The following is a 19,694-nucleotide window of genomic DNA, read 5'->3' on the forward strand; positions in this document are numbered from 1 at the left end:
CCGTGTCCCCCCATACTAGGATCAGTAATGACAATTCCTGGGATGTCATGCGTCTCATGTGATGTATTGGAGGTCCTGGGTCCTCTACATGGATCTTTAGTTGGACCTCATTTAGAATACTGCGTCCAGTTCTGGAGATCTCACTTCCATAAGGATATTGATGAGATAGAACGAGTCCAGAGACGGGGAACACAAATGGTGAAAGGTCTGAGGGATCAAACATATCAGGAGAGACTGCAGGAACTTCATATGTACAGTCTGGAGGAAAGAAGGGAAAGGATGGACATGACCAAAACCTTTCAGTACATCAAGAGGGGGAATAAGGTTCTGGAGGGCAGGATGTTCAGTATGAAGCCAAGATGAAGAACACGGGACATGACCTCCAACTGACTGGAGGAAAGTTCCCAACTCATCTTAGAAAGTCATATTTTCCTGAAAGGGTAGTTGATGGTTGGAATAGACCTCCAGCAGAGGTAGTGAGTCAGTCAGCAGTAAGTGGCTTCAGACATGCTTGGGGCAAACATGGATCTAGACTCAGACAACACACCAATATAATAAATAATTAAATAAATAAATAACGAAGTAATTAAAAAAGGAAACAGACTCGATGGACCACTTGGACTTTTTTCACCTGTCACTTATCTTTGTTATTATATTTTGTATGTCTCATATTATGTCATACACCTCATATGATGTCATGCATCTCCTGTGATGTCAGGGGTCTCATATGATGTCATGTATCTCCTGTGATGTCAGGGGTCTCATATGACGTCATGCATCTCCTGTGATGTCAGGGGTCTCATATGACGTCATGCATCTCATGTGATGTCAGAGGTCTCATATGACGTCATGCATCTCATGTGATGTCAGGGGTCTCATATGACGTCATGCATCTCATGTGATGTCGGGGGTCTCATATGATGTCATGCATCTCATGTGATGTCAGGGGTCTCATATGATGTCATGCATCTCACGTGATGTCAGGGGTCTGATATGATGTCATGCATCTCATGTGATGTCAGGGGTCTCATATGATGTCATATGATGTCATGTGTATCAAGTAATGTAAATTGTTACTTTGCGGTTGAATTCCTAAACCTGGAGAGTCTAGAATCTGGTGCAGCTCTGCATAGAAACCAATCAGCTTCCAGGTTTTCCTGTCAAAGCTTCATTGATCCAGCTGAAGGTAGAAGCTGATTGGCTCCCATGCACAGCTGCAGCAGATTTTGCACCCTCCAGTGTTAGGAAATCTCCCCCTTTGTGGTGTAGAAATGACTTTGAGGATAGTCCTCTTTTGCCCCCTTGCTGTTTGTGGTGAGTGGTGACATCCCAGCAGAGTGACGATGGACGACCCATGCTCAGTCACAGCGGATCCACATTTCATTCATTCTCTGTAATGAGCGGTTCTGGAACAATTGTCAGTCCAGGGAGCAGTGGGCGGAGTGATCCCTCCCTCCTGACTGGCTCCACCCTCAGCAGACCTCCTATATAAGAAGAAGTAGAAGAGCAGCTGATCACAAGTGTCTCTGATAAGGAAGCAGGATGGCAGATAATGTGAGTATGAGCACTGGTGGAAGCTGCAAGAGCTGAGCAAATGGCTTCTGTAGGCAGTGGTGGGTGTAGTGGTTGGTATAAGTTTCCTTGGGGTGGACATGGGTTGGTGTTGGGTTGTTGGGTATAGGAAGTTATGGGTCTACTTCTGGTTATTGTTTGTGTACTATTGAGAAATATGGATCATGCTGATAGGGTGACTTGATGTGAGCAGTTGGTGGGTGTGGGTCAGTATTTTAGTTCTTGTCCATCTATTTCTTTAGGGTGGGATGTATGTGTATTGGTGTCCTGGCACAGAGCTATGTCTGCCTTCCTGGGTATTCTTAGTATTGGGCATATACTGGAATGGCTCAGACCCTCTTCTCCTCCACACTTGCCCATAGTGGCTCATTATTTCCATGCCTTCCCCTGGTGTGATTATATTAACCATTTGCTGTGCAGTCTTATAAATGGTCCGGTTCTGAGATGTGACATGTCCATCCGCTCTGGGTTAATCCATTTGTGCCATATTAACTCTTTCCATGCAGGATGGAAGCTGGGGGTGGGATGGGGGTAGGGTGGATACGCCAGACAGTTCAGATATTTGATGCGCACACACAGGGGCGGACTGACAACTCATAGGGCCCTGGGCAATAGGGGATCATGGGGCCCCTGTGTCCTTGCCCAAACTACAAAAAAAACTGTGAAAAAGGTACCAGGGGCATCTCATGGGGCCCCCTACTGACTCCAGGCCCTTGGGCAGTGCCTGATTTTCCAAATGGTCAGTCCGCCCATGTGCACACATGATGACTAACTTGTTGACCGAAACTCAACTCATACTGTACCCACCAAGTACATAATTACTAAACATGAATGCTGGGCAGGCCTTGGCACCATCCGGCTGTCTGTAGATGGGACTATACCTTAGAAAGGTCTGGGCAGCCGGCATACATGATATGAATGTTAGAGAAAATGTATATATTGTCATGTCATTGATGTGTTATCAGACATTTGTGATCTGCTGGGGATGTCTGAGCTCCTCCACTCTCCCACAAAGTGCTGCCACCCACAGAAATCCCAAACTTGTTCTGAGTGCAACCATCAGATGTCTCTTCTGTCTATAATTGGTGTAATAATTCCCTTTTCTCCCATACAGACTTTTACCTTTTACAACATCGGCCTCAAACTTGGTCACTCGGTGGAGGTGAAGGGCTTCATTCCGGTGGACTGTGAAGTGTAAGTCACGGTTCCAACCTCAGCTACTTATTATACAATAGATGTCTGCTCTCTGTATAATTTGCCTAAAGTTTACCTTGCAGAAGCAGGAAAGTGTTCCATGTACAGTACATCCTACTGACCCCTACACGCTGGGAATTCGGCATGCGTGGTCCCTCAAATGCCTGACATCAGATTGTTTTGCTCACAGCAAATTTAGCTCAAATGTTTGTTTCATTGACACAATTTCACCATATGAAATGCCAGCTGACATTGATCTCTCTCCTCCTGGACCTCACCAAACTGTATAGCTGCAGGCACTGTGGAGGAATTTATCCTCCATCTACATTAAAGAGCTTCATCAATACTGCTTACCTAGTTGGAGGTCCAATGGCAAGAGGGAGTGAAAGGGCACAAAGTAGTAGTGACTTCTCAGCTCCCCCTCCTAGCAGTGACACCTTAGCCCCGTTCACCCTTCTCCCTCCCACAACAGTGACCCATCAGCTCAGATCACCCTTCTCCCTGTCTATTTGGATTGAACACGGTCATTCAAGTCTGATCTCAACCTCTCTGCACTCCCATCCCAACGCACACTTTCCTGCTTTAAAAATGGCTGTGTATAAGTGGGTGCTGCAGTGACCGTCGGCTGGAACTGAACACATGCCTGATGAAGGGGTCCTGCAAGTCTTCAAAATGTTGCCTTGCTGTAACTATGTAATCCATTAAAATGTTTGGACCCACATTGGTGATGCTTGCTGTGCTGGTGACATCCTCCCAGACTTGAATGACTTCACTATTTCTCGTCAACTTTCAGGAGAAATTGCTCCACAGTGGCTGCAACTACAAATGTCAGTGAGGGATTTGGGGATTTTCTCAGCGCATAGTTACTACATTTTTTTTTTTTTTTTTATTTTATGTAGACAACCGTCTGTCCATATCTAGGCTACAAGTTCACTTTATGTACTCTTGGTATAGAGGATTACCAGGGCCCCATGTTTTTATGCAAACTGTCAGTTTTAGTCTCCAAAAACATTGTGATATTTTGTGACTTGGGTGGCAGAAGTACCTCTGATTCACATGGGTACCACAGGTGAATGACTCGAGTACTATATCTGACAAGAACTGAGCAGAATTTGTGCTTTTTCTGTCTTTCTAGGTTTGTCATAAACTTGGGAACAGATGAGAAGAATCTTGTGCTACACTTTTGTCCTCGCTTTAACAATGTTGGAGACCAGCTCACGGTGATCTTGAACTCAAAGGTGGACGATGTCTGGGGAGAAGAGCAGAGGGAAAGCTTCTTCCCCTTCGCACAAGGATCAGACACCACAGTATGTCTACAATGGGAGGGGCAGGAAAAATGGTGGACGGGGCAAAGTGGCATCACTGTTCATATTGGACACATCAGTCTCTAAAAGATGCAGTAATTGCTATAATAGGTCACTCCTTTAGCTCATTCAATGAAGGATGAGACCCTTCCACATGGGAAGATGCAATGGATTCCATCATGCTGCCATTGATGTACCACCTAGAAAATGGTTACTGTTGGTAACATTAATGGTTGTCAGATATTGGCTTGCAAAATGTTTTCATGTAACATTTTGCAAGCCAATATCTTTCGATTTCGTGTATGTTGTTGATGTTGTGCATATTGGATGATTATTTTAGGAAAACAAGGGAATGGGGATAAGTAAATCCCTGACAACGACTCTGTAAAGGCTCAATCTGGGGAGTAGTGGGGGGGGGGGGGCTGGCCTGTAACTTAAGATCGTGTGTTTACCCTAAGCCAGTCATAGTAGATGAGACCCTTGTCCAAGGGCTCACTTGAGCCATGGCTAGGACAAATGTGTATTGGGGCCCCTGGAAGGGGGAGATTCAAATTTGACAGGGAATCCTATGGAACAGAGCCTCAGAGCACGTTCATGGTTCTAATACATGGCATGTAGTGTAGATGTTATATAGCTTGCATGGCATACAGCAGCCCCTCCACTATTGGCCCCAGTGGAACCATTGAAGTTTTTTTGATCTCTGGGAAAGCATTGCTTAAACCAATTTCAGTCTGTACCCAATTTCCAGTGGTGGTCAAAATGCCACTCTTGCAGGCAGTGAAAAGGATGTGTCCTGAAGCTGGCTTCACAAAGTTGTGTTGGGAACTTGGGCATTGCCTGGGGTCAGTTGTGGGCCCCATGAGATGCCCCTGGTACCTTTCATAGGCTTTTAGTGTGGGCAAGGATACAGGGACTCCATAAATCCCCCTATTGCCCCAGGGTCCCATGAGTTGTTAGTCTGCCCCTGGTTGGGGTCCAAAAATAGGCAGGTACCATCAAATGGGAGCCTAATTGGCCAACTCTAGGTTCCCCTAGAAACCTCTGAAGGAACCCTGGGTGAGAATAGCTGGCAGACCCAGACTCAACTGGCCAAAAGCTATTGATCTGAGGGCTCCAGTCATTGGTCTAGATGACAGACCGTCCTCAGACTGTTACTAAAACATTGCAGTGCAGAAGTTCATCCTTCCATTATTCCTTTCCATTAGCAATTTTCTGTAACGCATGAAGAATACAGAAGATGAGCTTCATGCACATAACTCCTTATGGAAAGATTTTAGTTTGACCTTTATAGTCCAGCAAGCTGACACTATCACCAAAATATTCAGTCTTTTGTATCTACAGCTGACACTGCCATCTTTTCTTACAGGTTTCCTTCTTGTTTGAGCAAGACAAGATCACCATACAATTGCCTACAGGAAATCCTTTCACATTTCCAGTCCGCTTTCCCATAGAGGAGATCTCTTGCTTGCAGGTGGAACACCTCCGGCTCAAGTCCGTCACACTGAAATGAAGAATCTGCAATAGAGGAGCCGCCTCTCCCATGTGTCCATATCCCGGCTCTTGTGAAATGGCCATAATGGATGGAGAGAAATGTTATCCTGTCTTGTACCCTTCTCCTTCCAATCTGCCTCCTTGCTGCTCATGTAGCCATACATTGTGCTTTGCTCAGATCACTTGCTAGAAATGAATTTCATCCACATTTCAAATAAAATCCAATGAGCTCTATTGTGTCTGATCAATCTTATTATTGAGCACTAAACTGACTCTGTATTCATTGCTGTAGTCTATAGCGCCCTCCTGCTGGAGGTTGGTTGCATTACTTCTAGGCTGCATTCACACTTGAGCCGCTTGTAGCTTCAAGTTCCAAAAAGCTCAAACTTGAGGTGAAAATTTTTTTCTTTGGTGTCTGTTTTACACACAGAGGCACCATAGAGAAGCATTTTGTAGCTTGAAGCTCTGAAAAAACAAAATAAAAATTGTTAAGTGTGAATGCATCCTTAGAAGGTACACATGGTGACTAATGCTTCATTCTTCTGCCTGTGTAGTCTTATTAAAAGATCAAAATGTTTATTGGAAATCAAGTAATGTCTTTAAATAAAACAAAAACCCCCAAAACTTTCAGGCTCCAGAATGAAAGGTGTGAGAAACGGGTTACTATGTATTCCTATGGAACTCTTCACCCTCGTGTTGTGGGTCTGATTGTTTGAGGTTCTGGCTTGCTGCATTCAGTTCTACATAAAATGAAAGCAGTAAAGCCACATGTGCATTTTTGCTGCAGATATTTGTGAAGGCAGCCTAACAATCACATGCTGAAGTCAGTGGCCCAGTACAGGTAGTAGTTGTGGCAGTGAATGTAGTACTTCTCCAGCGGGGGAAGGAGATGCTGGCGCAGCTTTAGTCTCAGTGTACGGGTAGTAGACTAGGGGTAGTAACTACATAGCATGGGGAGTAAAGTGGCGGCAGCATAGAGTAATGGTAAGGGCATTTAATATTTGTAGCTGGGGGTATGGAGGCCTTCAGATAAGTTGGGGGTGGAGGAGGGGTAGGAGCAGTTCTAGCAGTAGTGTGGTGGTAGTAATAGCATTGGTAGTGATCAGAGTAGTACTAGTTATTGCAAGATGGTAATGGGGTAATATTAGGAGTAGTAGTTGTAGCATTGGGTGTGGTAGTAGTCACAGCAGTATAGTAAAGGTAGTGGTAGAAGTGGCAGTTGCCAGCCAGTGTATATACCGCAGAAGGTTGGCACCTACAGACAAAACACGAACATCACTTTGGCAGCTTGGGCTAAGGGAGGGGTGCTACTATACCCCCCCCCCCCCCCAAAGGACACTGGAATCTGGATCCTGGTATTGGAGCGCAGTTATCGCTATGTGATCACATTGTCAACAAAGCTGTTATGAATGTATTTTCATAACAGCTGTGATTGGCCCACAGCATCACAGAGTACCTGGGATAATCATAGTACCATGTGATTATTTGTAACAAATCACTAATGATCAGATGGTTAACCACTTCATAACCATTAAACTCTGCTCCTCCCTCACATTCACTTAAATTTTCCTTCCCCCCCCAAGATCTGCCACCAAGCTCCAAATCAACAAATGGTCAATATAAATATTGGCAGAAGAGCTCAAAAGATAGCAATGGAAAACCCAGCGCCCATAGCAGTCAACCGTCCCAAAAATAGCAGCCCGGTATTCACATCTAGCTTTGCCAACAAATCTCCCGTATATGACCCCAACGGGCTGGGCACCCCACCCAATGTCATGATGTTGGGTCGGCGCATGATGTCACACCAGCTGTGGGTGCTATGCTACTCTGCATGCACCCGTCCACAATGGACCACCATAACAGCAGCAGCTGGATGAGGAGCGCAATGCATTCCAAAAGCCAATCCCTTTAGCAGAGCACAAGGAGGGAGGAGAAGTCTCCCACCCCCACACAAGTACCCTGTCCCCCGAATGTCCGTCCAATGGCTAGGCCAATAGAAGGACCTCATCCCCTGTGACAGCAGACAAGGATCAATGCAGAACATAAAATGATTACAGAATTACACAGCAAAACAGGAGAAAAGAACCCATTGATAGTTACAGGAATGGTTTATACGTAAGTGCAGTATTAGAAGTATCCCACCACATGAGACCCCCCGAGCTTCTTACTAAATGCCTCAGAATGTCAGATTTCACAAAAAGGGGCTTTTGAGGATTATTTGTACTGTCCTGGGATTTTAGAGCCTCAAGAAATGATTTAGGGTGTAATGTATGTATTTTGGTCTTCTGGCACAGTTAGGTCTGCCTTCCAGGGTCTTCTTAATATTGGGTATATACTGGAATGGCTCAGACCCTCCTCTCCTCCATGCTTGCCCATAGTGGCTCATTTCCATGCCTTCCACTCTGTTTTATACTAATAATTTGCTGTGCCGTTTTATAAATGGGTTCTGAGATGTGACATGTCCATCCGCTCTGGGTTAATCCATTTGTGCCATATTAACTCTTTCCATGCAGGATGGAAACTGGGGGTAGGGAAGATTCTCCAGTTGAGATAATTGATGTACACATGATGACAAACTATCATGCTGACCAAAACTCAACTCATACTGTACCCACCAAGTACACAATTACTAAACATGAATGCTGGGCAGGCCTTGGCACCATCCGGCTGTCTGTAGATGGGACTATACCTTATAAAGGTCTGGGCAGCCGGCATACATGATATGAATGTTAGAGAAAATGTATATATTGTCATGTCATTGATGTGTTATTAGACATTTGTGATCTGCTGGGGATGTCTGAGCTCCTCCACTCTCCCACAAAGTGCTGCCACCCACAGAAATCCCAAACTTATTCTGAGTGCAACCATCAGATGTCTCTCCTGTCTATAAATGGTGTAATAATCCCCCCCCCCCTCTATTATACCGGGTGTAATAATTCTCTCCTTTCTCCCATACAGATGTTTTCCTTTTATAACTTCGGCCTCAAACTTGGTCACTCGGTGGAGGTGAAGGGCTTCATTCCGGAGGACTGTGAAGTGTAAGTCACGGTTCTGTCCTCAGCTACTTATTATACAATAGATGTCTGCTCTCTGTATAATACAGTTGTGTACAGTACATCCTACTTCCCCTTGAAGTAGGATGTACGGTGATCTTGAACTCAAAGGTGGATGATGTCTGGGGAGAAGAGCAGAGGGAAAGCTTCTTCCCCTTCGCGCAAGGATCAGATACCACGGTATGTCTACAATGGGAAGGGCAGGAAAAATGGTGGATGGGGCAAAGTGGCATCACTGTTCATATTGGACACATCAGTCTCTAAAAGATGCAGTGATTGCTATAATAGGTCACTCCTTCAGCTCATTCAATGAAGGATGAGACCCTTCCACATGGGAAGATGCAATGGATTCCATCATGCTGCCATTGATATACCACCTAGCAAATGGTTGCTGTTGGTAACATTAATGGTTGTCAGATATTGGCTTGCAAAGTGTTTTCATGTAACATTTTCCTTCTATTTTGTGTAAGCTTGTGTTATTGATATGCATGTTGGATGATTATTTTAGGAAGAGGAGGGAATTGGGATAAGGAAATCCCTGACATGGACTCTGTAAAGTCTCAATCTGGGGAGTAGTGGGGGGCTGGCCTGCAACTTAAGATTGTGTTTTACCCTAAGCCAGTCATGGTAGATGGGACCCTTGTCTGAGGGCTCACTTAAGCCATGGCTGAGACAAATGTGTATTGGGGCCCCTGGAAGGGGGAGATTGGCATTTGACAGGGAATCCTGTAGAAAAGAACCTCAACACTCTTTCATGGTTTAATATTCAGCATGTAGTGTAGATGATGTATAGCTTGCATGGCATACAGCAGCCTCTCCACCATTGGCCCCAGTGGAACCACTGACATTTTTTGATCTCTAGGTACCCCTGCTAAAACAATTTCAGTCTGTACCCAATTTCCAGTGGTGGTCAAAATGCCACTCTTGCAGACAGTGAGAATTTGTCATGAAGCTGGCTCCACAAAGTTATGTTGGGGGTCAGAAAATAGGCAGGTACCATCAAATGGGAGCCTAATTGGCCAGAACTCTAGGTACCCCTAGAAACCTCTGGAGTCTGGGTCTGCTGGCCATTCTCACCCAGGGTTCCTTCAAACTTGCAATTTTCTGTAACACATGAATACAGAAGATAAGCTACATGCACATATCTCCTTATGGAAAGATTTTAGTTTGAATATTTTGGTGATAGTCTTTTGTATCTACAGCCAACACTCTGAACTTTTTATAGTCCAGCAAGCTGACACTGCCATCTTTTCTTACATGTTTCCTTCTTGTTTGAGCAAGACAAGATCACCATACAATTGCCTACAGGAAATCCTTTCACATTTCCAGTCCGCTTTCCCATAGAGGAGATCTCTTGCTTGCAGGTGGAATACCTCCGGCTCAAGTCCGTCACACTGAAGTGAAGAATCTGCAATAGAGGAGCCACCTCTCCCACGTATCCATATCCCGGCTCTTGTGAAATGGCCATAATGGATGGAGAGAAATGTTATCCTGTCTTGTACTCTTCTCCTTCCAATCTGCCTCCTTGCTGCTCATGTAGCCATACATTGTGCTTTGCTAGAAATTAATTTCATCCACATTTCAAATAAAATCCAGTGAGCTCTATTGAGCACTAAATGTACTCTGTATTCATTGCTGTAGTCTATAGCGCCCTCCTGCTGGAGGTTTGTTGCATTACCTTTAGGCTGCATTCACACTTGAGCCGCTTGTAGCTTCAAGTTCCAAAAAGCTCAAACTTGAGGAGAGAAATAATTTTTTGGTGCCTGGTCATACACAGGCACATAGAGCTCAATTTTTATTTTGAGCATGACTATTGCACCAGAGATAGGCTCGTCCACTTCCCCATTACCACCATTACCGTTCCGCACCAACCCCCTTCCCCTTAACCAATTCTACTAACAAAAGAAAGAACACCAATTTTGGAGTAAATGGCCAACATGGCCTTTTAATAACAACTCAAGTTACAATACACCAACCATTCCTTATAACAGAAAAACCCCCAGAATTGTTGTTGGTCTTCGAAGGCACCCGAAAATGATCCGAAATGCACCTGCGGACAACCATATACACTAGGCCTCCAGCCGCTACCAACCAGCTCGGAGACAACCATACCGTCCGCAGTGCAGCACCACCACCTTCCAGTTAAACCTTGGTTAACTGGTAATGTCCCCGGGCATCCCATACCACGGATGGGTCCCACACCATTGTTGTTTACCTTCCAAATAAGAACCGCCTCCAAAGACCAACAACCGCCACCAACCAGACCGTATAACAGAAACCCCCAGAATTGTTGTTGGTCCTCGAAGGCACCCCAAAACGATCCGAAATGCACCTGCGGACAACCATATACACTAGGCCTCCAGCCGCAACCAACCAGCTTGGAGACAACCATACCGTCCACAGTGCAGCACCACCACCTTCCAGTTAAACCTCGGTTAACTGGGAATGTCCCCGGGCATCCCATACCACGGATGGGTCCCACACCAGTGACGTTCACCGTCCAAATAAGAACCGCCTCCAAAGACCAACAACCGTCCATTAACCAACATAGTCCCCCCTTTCTACCCGGAGGGACCCAAAACTCACCCAAACAGGGAGGGCGGGAGGGAAGCTCACACTCTTGCCGTCCAGCTAACTGACGCCCTCTCACAGAACCTCCCACCCTAAGGTGCAGCAAAACCCCACCTACACAAACCTCTACCAATCAGCTACCCCCCACTAACAATAACAAATCCCCCTGGAGCTACCTTAACCCTTTCTGCTCTTCCTTCCCCCACTCTGGGCCTAGTCATGTATGCCCTGCGCTATTTCTTCTTTATTTCGCTACGGGCATTTCTTTTTTGGAGCTTCAAGCTACAAAACACTCAAGTGTGAATGTAGCCTTAGAAGGTACACATGGTTACTAATGCTACATTCTTCTGCCTGTGTAGTCTGATTACTTGATTTCCAAAAAAAATTCTGATCTTTAATGTCTTTAAAAAAAAAAAAAAAAATTTCAGGCTCCTGACTGAAAGGTGTGGAAAATGGGTTACTATGGAACGCTTCACCCTCGTGTTGTGGGTCTGATTGTTTTGAGGTTTTTATCTGGCTTTCTGCATTTTCAGTTTTATGTAAAAATAAATAATATTAAAACAGTAACACCACATGGATATTTTCCCCTCTCGTCTTTCAGGACAACACCTTGAGACCTAGGCTCCCCACCTGAGGAAACACCTCCACCCTAAACAAAAACAGTCACTCCCCTCTGACCACAGTTTTGGTGTTTCCTCCGGTGGGGAGACATCTTGGGGAAGCCTCTCAAATGCCGTCGGGGACAGCGGAGCCTGAGGTCCAGGAGCTGTGGAGCAGCATGGAGTGAAGTCCGGAGAGCCGGCTGCTATCCTCCAGGGAAGGCTGTGGTGGCAGGGCTGTGATCTCTGGGGGACAAAAGAGCGGCACCAGCCTGTCTGCCGGCCCCCTCTGGAGAGTTGCAGGTGCCAGGGCGTCCTCGGTGGGGTCTGGTGAGGAGTCCCGCTCCTCCCATGCATGCCGGCATAGGAGCAGGCCGGGCCAGATGGCGGGAGACATCATTTCTGGTGGAGGGGGCGGGGCTTCTTCCAGGGTATTACCCCCTGCGGAAGGATTTGCTGTCGCAGGGCCCAGTCTTATGTCCCAGGGTGGAGAGGTGGAAACTGACGGCTTGGTTTCTGAGGAGCAGTTCCTGTTAGCAAAGGGACTCTCAGCCAGGTTGGTGGCCACGCTCTTAGCTAGCAGGAAGAGGGAAACCCAAGCCATCTATAGGAAGGTCTGGAGGCACTTTAAAGAATGGTGCGACAGGGCCTCAGCGGATATCCATAGCCTAGTATCGGTGCTGGAATTCGTGCAGGCGGGGGCCGATAAAGGGCTAGCGATCAGCACACTCAAGAGCCAGATTTCGGCTCTAAGTGTGTTTCTGGAATCCCCTTAAGCTAAGCAGGCATTGGTAATTAGGTTGTTTAGGGCTCTGGCAAGACAGAGACCTCCTGGAAATAGACCTTTTCCAAAATGGGACTTAGCAAAAGTACTCAAGGTGTTGATGGAACCACTGTTTGAGCCCCTAGGTTCCTGCTCCCTAAGGGCCCTCACGTTTAAAACGGTATTCTTGGTGGCAATCACCACAGCAAGAAGTGTGTGTGAGCTGGAAGCTCTGTCAATCAGGGCGCCTTATTTGCAAATTTTTTCGGATAGGGTGGTGTTCAGGACAGACCCATCCTCTGTTCCCAAAGTGGCCCTAGATTTTCATAGGGAACAGGATATAGTTTTGCCTTTGTTTTACCCTAATCCCTCGGGGGATAGAGAAGAGAAATTTCATTTGTTAGATGTAAGGTGTGTGCTCCTTTACCTAGATAGGACTAAGGAATTTCGAAGCACAGATTCATTTTTTATTTCTTTTGCGGGGGGCCAGAAAAGGGCAAAAAGCCTCCAGGCGCACAGTGGCTAGATGGTTAAAGCTAGCAATTGAACAGGCATACCGGGCCGAGGGTCTAGAGGTCCCAGAGGGAATCAGGGCTCATTCCACACGGGCCACGGCGGCAACGTAAGCGGAACAGGCAGGAGCCTCCCCAGGACAGATTTGTAGGGCCGCAACATGGTCCAGTTACGGGACATTTGTTAGACATTACAGACTTGACCTGGTCTCAGTGCAGGAGCAGGCCTTCGGACGTAAGGTACTGCAAGCAGTGAGCCCGCCCGAGGGGTAAGTACTCGCTTATCCTCCCAAGGTGCTGACCTGAAAGACGAAAGGGGAAAATCAAAGTTACACTTACGGGAACGCCTTTTCCAGTAGTCCTTCAGGACAGCACTGGTTACCCTCCACTGTTGCATAATTGTTGTGAGAGATGTCTTATGGTATGTTTTGGTGTCTCATATTATGTCTTCCCAGGTGACCGGAGGTACGGGTCCAAGAACTGAGGTCGTAGGGGAGTGACAGTGTTTTTCTTTAGGGTGGAGGTGTTTCCTCAGGTGGGGAGGAGCCGAGGTCTCTCAAGGTGCTGTCCTGAAAGACAACTGGAAAAGGCGTTACCGTAAGTGTAACTTTGATTTTTGCCGCAGATCTTTGTGGAAGTAGCTTAACAATTACATGCTGGAAAAATGTCATCTGCAGTGGCCCAGTACAGGTAGTAGTTGTGGCAGTGAATGTAGTCCTACCCCAGCAGGGAAGGAGATGCTGGAGCAGCTTTAGTCTCAGTGTACGGGTAGTAGACTAGGGGTAGTAACTACATAGCATGGGGAGTAAAGTGGTGGAGGCATAGAAAGGGTGGTGTTAAGAGAATGTAATGTTTGTAGCTGGGGGTATGGAGGCTATAAGATAAGTTAGGGGTGGAGGAGGGGTGGGAGCAGTTCTAGCAGTAGTGTGGTGGTAGTAATGGCATTGGTAGTGATCAGAGTAGTACTAGTTATTGCAAGATGGTAATGGGGTAATATTAGGAGTAATAGTTGTAGCATTGGGTGTGGTAGTAGTCACAGCAGTATAGTAAAGGTAAGTGGCAGTTGCCAGCCAGTGTGTATATACTGCAGAAGGTTGGCACCTGCAGACAAAACATGAACATCACTTTGGCAGCTTGGGCTAAGGGAGGGGTGCCATGCTGTCCCCAGACACTGGAATCTGGATCCTGGTACTTGGGGACCAGTTATTGCTCTGTGATCATTGGTAACAAAGCTGTTATGAATGAATGTTCAGCTGTGATTGATCCCACAGCTATCACTGGGTACCTGGGCCAAACAGGAGAAAATAACCCATTGATAGTTACAGGAATGGTTTATACGTAAGTGCAGTATTAGAAGTATCCCACCACATGAGACCCCCCGAGCTTCTTACTAAATGCCTCAGAATGTCAGATTTCTCAAAAAGGGGCCATTTGAGGAATATTTGTACTGTCCTGAGATATTAGAGCCTCAAGAAATGAGATCGGCAATCAGCAGCGAATAATTTGTCACACACCTAATATTAAGTCACACACCGACTGCACAGAACTAGCATACTACCCATAGCCAGGTACACAGGCATTCCATGCTACCCATAGCCAGGTACACAGGCATTCCACGCTACCCATAGCCAGGTACACAGGCATTCCACGCTACCCATAGCCAGGTACACAGGCATTCCACGCTACCCATAGCCAGGTACACAGGCATTCCACGCTACCCATAGCCAGGTACACAGGCATTCCACGCTACCCATAGCCAGGTGCACAGGCATTCCACGCTACCCATAGCCAGGTACACAGGCATTCCACACTACCCATAGCCAGGTGCACAGGCATTCCATGCTACTCATAGCCAGGTGCACAGGCATTCCATGCTACCCATAGCCAGGTGCACAGGCATTCTATGCTACCCATAGCCAGGTACACAGGCATTCCACGCTACCCATAGCCAGGTGCACAGGCATTCCATGCTACTCATAGCCAGGTGCACAGGCATTCCATGCTACCCATAGCCAGGTACACAGGCATTCCACGCTACCCATAGCCAGGTGCACAGGCATTCCACGCTACCCATAGCCAGGTACACAGGCATTCCACGCTACCCATAGCCAGGTACACAGGCATTCCACACTACCCATAGCCAGGTGCACAGGCATTCCACGCTACCCATAGCCAGGTACACAGGCATTCCACGCTACCCATAGCCAGGTGCACAGGCATTCCACGCTACCCATAGCCAGGTGCACAGGCATTCCATGCTACTCATAGCCAGGTGCACAGGCATTCCATGCTACCCATAGCCAGGTGCACAGGCATTCCACGCTACCCATAGCCAGGTACACAGGCATTCCACGCTACCCATAGCCAGGTGCACAGATGTCCCAAGTTACCCATGTAGTGGAATGCATCTTCCTGCAGGACGGCTATGAGGAAAGTTCTGGTACTGAAGAGGTTAAGAAATCCAGTTTTAGCAGAGAACGTCCACTATGGGGCGCCTGGCTGTGCCGTGTCCCCCCCATACTAGGATCAGTAATGACAATTCCTGGGGTGTCATGCCTCTCATGTGATGTATTGGAGGTCCTGGGTCCTCTATATAGATCTTTATATCACTAGAGGGGTCACCGGCAGGAGGAAGGAGGTCCTGATTCCTCTATATAGATCCTATCACTAGAGGGGTCACCGGCAGGAGGAAGGAGGTCCTGTTTCCTCTATATAGTTCCTATCACTAGAGGGGTCACCGGCAGGAGGAAGGAGGTCCTGATTCCTCTATATAGGTCTGTATATCACTAGAGGGATCACCGGCAGGAGGAAGGAGGTTCCAATTCCTCTATATAGATCTTTATATCCCTAGCGGGGTCACCGGCAGGAGGAAGGAGGTCCTGATTCCTCTATATAGATCCTATCACTAGAGGGGTCACCGGAGGGAGGAAGGAGGTCCCGATTCCTCTATATAGATCCTATCACTAGAGGGGTCACCGGAGGGAGGAAGGAGGTCCTGATTCCTCTATATAGATCCTATCACTAGAGGGGTCACTGGCAGGAGGAAGGAGGACCTGATTCCTCTATATAGATCACTAGAGGGGTCACCGGCAGGAGGAAGGAGGTCCCGATTCCTCTATATAGATCTTTATATCACTACAGGGGTCACCGGCAGGGGGAAGGAGGTCCTGATTCCTCTATATAGATCCTATCACTAGAGGGGTCACCGGTGGGAGGAAGGAGGTCCCGATTCCTCTATATAGATCTTTATATCACTACAGGGGTCACCGGCAGGAGGAAGGAGGTCCTGATTCCTCTATATAGATCCTATCACTAGAGGGGTCCCCGGCAGGGGGAAGGAGGTCCCGATTCCTCTATATAGATCTTTATATCACTACAGGGGTCACCGGCAGGGGGAAGGAGGTCCTGATTCCTCTATATAGATCCTATCACTAGAGGGGTCACCGGTGGGAGGAAGGAGGTCCCGATTCCTCTATATAGATCTTTATATCACTACAGGGGTCACCGGCAGGAGGAAGGAGGTCCTGATTCCTCTATATAGATCCTATCACTAGAGGGGTCACCGGCGGGAGGAAGGAGGTCCCGATTCCTCTATATAGATCTTTATATCACTGGAGGGGTCACCGGCAGGAGGAAGGAGGTCCCGATTCCTCTATATAGATCCTATCACTAGAGGGGTCACCGGCAGGAGGAAGGAGGTCCCGATTCCTCTATATAGATCCTATCACTAGAGGGGTCACCGGCGGGAGGAAGGAGGTCCTGATTCCTCTATATAGATCTTTATATCACTGGAGGGGTCACCGGCAGGAGGAAGGAGGTCCTGATTCCTCTATATAGATCTTTATATCACTGGAGGGGTCACCGGCAGGAGGAAGGAGGTCCTGATTCCTCTATATAGATCCTATCACTAGAGGGGTCACCGGCAGGAGGAAGGAGGTCCTGATTCCTCTATATAGATCTATCACTAGAGGGGTCACCAGCAGGAGGAAGGAGGTCCTGATTCCTCTATATAGATCCTATCACTAGAGGGGTCACCGGCAGGAGGAAGGAGGTCCTGATTCCTCTATATAGATCCTATCACTAGAGGGGTCACCGGCAGGAGGAAGGAGGTCCTGATTCCTCTATATAGATCTTTATATCACTAGAGGGGTCACCGGCAGGAGGAAGGAGGTCCTGATTCCTCTATATAGATCTTTATATCACTAGAGGGGTCACCGGCAGGAGGAAGGAGGTCCTGATTCCTCTATATAGATCTTTATATCACTGGAGGGGTCACCGGCAGGAGGAAGGAGGTCCCGATTCCTCTATATAGATCCTATCACTAGAGGGGTCACCGGCAGGAGGAAGGAGGTCCTGATTTCTCTATATAGATCTTTATATCACTGGAGGGGTCACCGGCAGGAGGAAGGAGGTCCTGATTCCTCTATATAGATCTTTATATCACTGGAGGGGTCACCGGCAGGAGGAAGGAGGTCCTGATTTCTCTATATAGATCTATATATCACTAGAGGGGCCACCGGCAGGAGGAAGGAGGTCCCGATTCCTCTATATAGATCTTTATATCACTAGAGGGGTCACCGGCAGGAGGAAGGAGGTCCCGATTCCTCTATATAGATCCTATCACTAGAGGGGTCACCGGCAGGAGGAAGGAGGTCCCGATTCCTCTATATAGATCCTATCACTAGAGGGGTCACCGGCGGGAGGAAGGAGGTCCTGATTCCTCTATATAGATCTTTATATCACTGGAGGGGTCACCGGCAGGAGGAAGGAGGTCCTGATTCCTCTATATAGATCTTTATATCACTGGAGGGGTCACCGGCAGGAGGAAGGAGGTCCTGATTCCTCTATATAGATCTTTATATCACTGGAGGGGTCACCGGCAAGAGGAAGGAGGTCCCGATTCCTCTATATAGATCCTATCACTAGAGGGGTCACCGGCAGGAGGAAGGAGGTCCTGATTCCTCTATATAGATCTTTATATCACTGGAGGGGTCACCGGCAGGAGGAAGGAGGTCCTGATTCCTCTATATAGATCTTTATATCACTGGAGGGGTCACCGGCGGGAGGAAGGAGGTCCTGATTCCTCTATATAGATCTTTATATCACTGGAGGGGTCACCGGCAGGAGGAAGGAGGTCCTGATTCCTCTATATAGATCTTTATATCACTGGAGGGGTCACCGGCAGGAGGAAGGAGGTCCTGATTCCTCTATATAGATCCTATCACTAGAGGGGTCACCGGCAGGAGGAAGGAGGTCCTGATTCCTCTATATAGATCTATCACTAGAGGGGTCACCAGCAGGAGGAAGGAGGTCCTGATTCCTCTATATAGATCCTATCACTAGAGGGGTCACCGGCAGGAGGAAGGAGGTCCTGATTCCTCTATATAGATCCTATCACTAGAGGGGTCACCGGCAGGAGGAAGGAGGTCCTGATTCCTCTATATAGATCTTTATATCACTAGAGGGGTCACCGGCAGGAGGAAGGAGGTCCTGATTCCTCTATATAGATCTTTATATCACTAGAGGGGTCACCGGCAGGAGGAAGGAGGTCCTGATTCCTCTATATAGATCTTTATATCACTGGAGGGGTCACCGGCAGGAGGAAGGAGGTCCCGATTCCTCTATATAGATCCTATCACTAGAGGGGTCACCGGCAGGAGGAAGGAGGTCCTGATTTCTCTATATAGATCTTTATATCACTGGAGGGGTCACCGGCAGGAGGAAGGAGGTCCTGATTCCTCTATATAGATCTTTATATCACTGGAGGGGTCACCGGCAGGAGGAAGGAGGTCCTGATTCCTCTATATAGATCTTTATATCACTAGAGGGGTCACCGGCAGGAGGAAGGAGGTCCTGATTTCTCTATATAGATCTATATATCACTAGAGGGGCCACCGGCAGGAGGAAGGAGGTCCCGATTCCTCTATATAGATCTTTATATCACTAGAGGGGTCACCGGCAGGAGGAAGGAGGTCCCGATTCCTCTATATAGATCCTATCACTAGAGGGGTCACCGGCAGGAGGAAGGAGGTCCCGATTCCTCTATATAGATCCTATCACTAGAGGGGTCACCGGCGGGAGGAAGGAGGTCCTGATTCCTCTATATAGATCTTTATATCACTGGAGGGGTCACCGGCAGGAGGAAGGAGGTCCTGATTCCTCTATATAGATCTTTATATCACTGGAGGGGTCACCGGCAGGAGGAAGGAGGTCCTGATTCCTCTATATAGATCTTTATATCACTGGAGGGGTCACCGGCAAGAGGAAGGAGGTCCCGATTCCTCTATATAGATCCTATCACTAGAGGGGTCACCGGCAGGAGGAAGGAGGTCCTGATTCCTCTATATAGATCTTTATATCACTGGAGGGGTCACCGGCAGGAGGAAGGAGGTCCTGATTCCTCTATATAGATCTTTATATCACTGGAGGGGTCACCGGCAGGAGGAAGGAGGTCCTGATTCCTCTATATAGATCCTATCACTAGAGGGGTCACCGGCAGGAGGAAGGAGGTCCTGATTCCTCTATATAGATCTTTATATCACTAGAGGGGCCACCGGCAGGAGGAAGGAGGTCCCGATTCCTCTATATAGATCTTTATATCACTAGAGGGGTCACCGGCAGGAGGAAGGAGGTCC

At 47.5% G+C, this 19,694-nt stretch overlaps 2 protein-coding genes across 3 annotated transcripts in view; both read left to right on the forward strand.

Moving 5' to 3' along the window:
• Positions 1–19,694, forward strand: part of LOC149436291 (galectin-1-like) — a 391,735-nt gene that overhangs the window by 336,523 nt on the left and 35,518 nt on the right. The gene's annotated exons all lie outside the window — the stretch shown is intronic.
• Positions 1,526–5,795, forward strand: LOC149436306 (galectin-1-like). The gene is made up of 4 exons (XM_089661765.1): positions 1,526–1,554; positions 2,687–2,766; positions 3,902–4,073; positions 5,437–5,795. The coding sequence occupies exons 1-4, from the start codon at positions 1,543–1,545 to the stop codon at positions 5,578–5,580; spliced, it is 408 nt and encodes a 135-aa protein (XP_089517891.1). The 5' UTR covers positions 1,526–1,542; the 3' UTR covers positions 5,581–5,795.

Source organism: Staurois parvus, unplaced genomic scaffold, assembly GCF_062004578.1.
Source record: "Staurois parvus isolate SC_StPar_1 unplaced genomic scaffold, SC_StPar_1.0 ptg001381l, whole genome shotgun sequence".
Classification (NCBI taxonomy): Eukaryota; Metazoa; Chordata; class Amphibia; order Anura; family Ranidae; genus Staurois; species Staurois parvus.

Excerpts from the sequence above, each read along its gene's own strand:
- LOC149436306 (XM_089661765.1), top strand. Across the intron at positions 2,767-3,901 it reads ATTCCGGTGGACTGTGAAGT|GTTTGTCATAAACTTGGGAA; the intron begins GTAAGTCACGGT and ends CTGTCTTTCTAG. Across the intron at positions 4,074-5,436 it reads CACAAGGATCAGACACCACA|GTTTCCTTCTTGTTTGAGCA; the intron begins GTATGTCTACAA and ends CTTTTCTTACAG.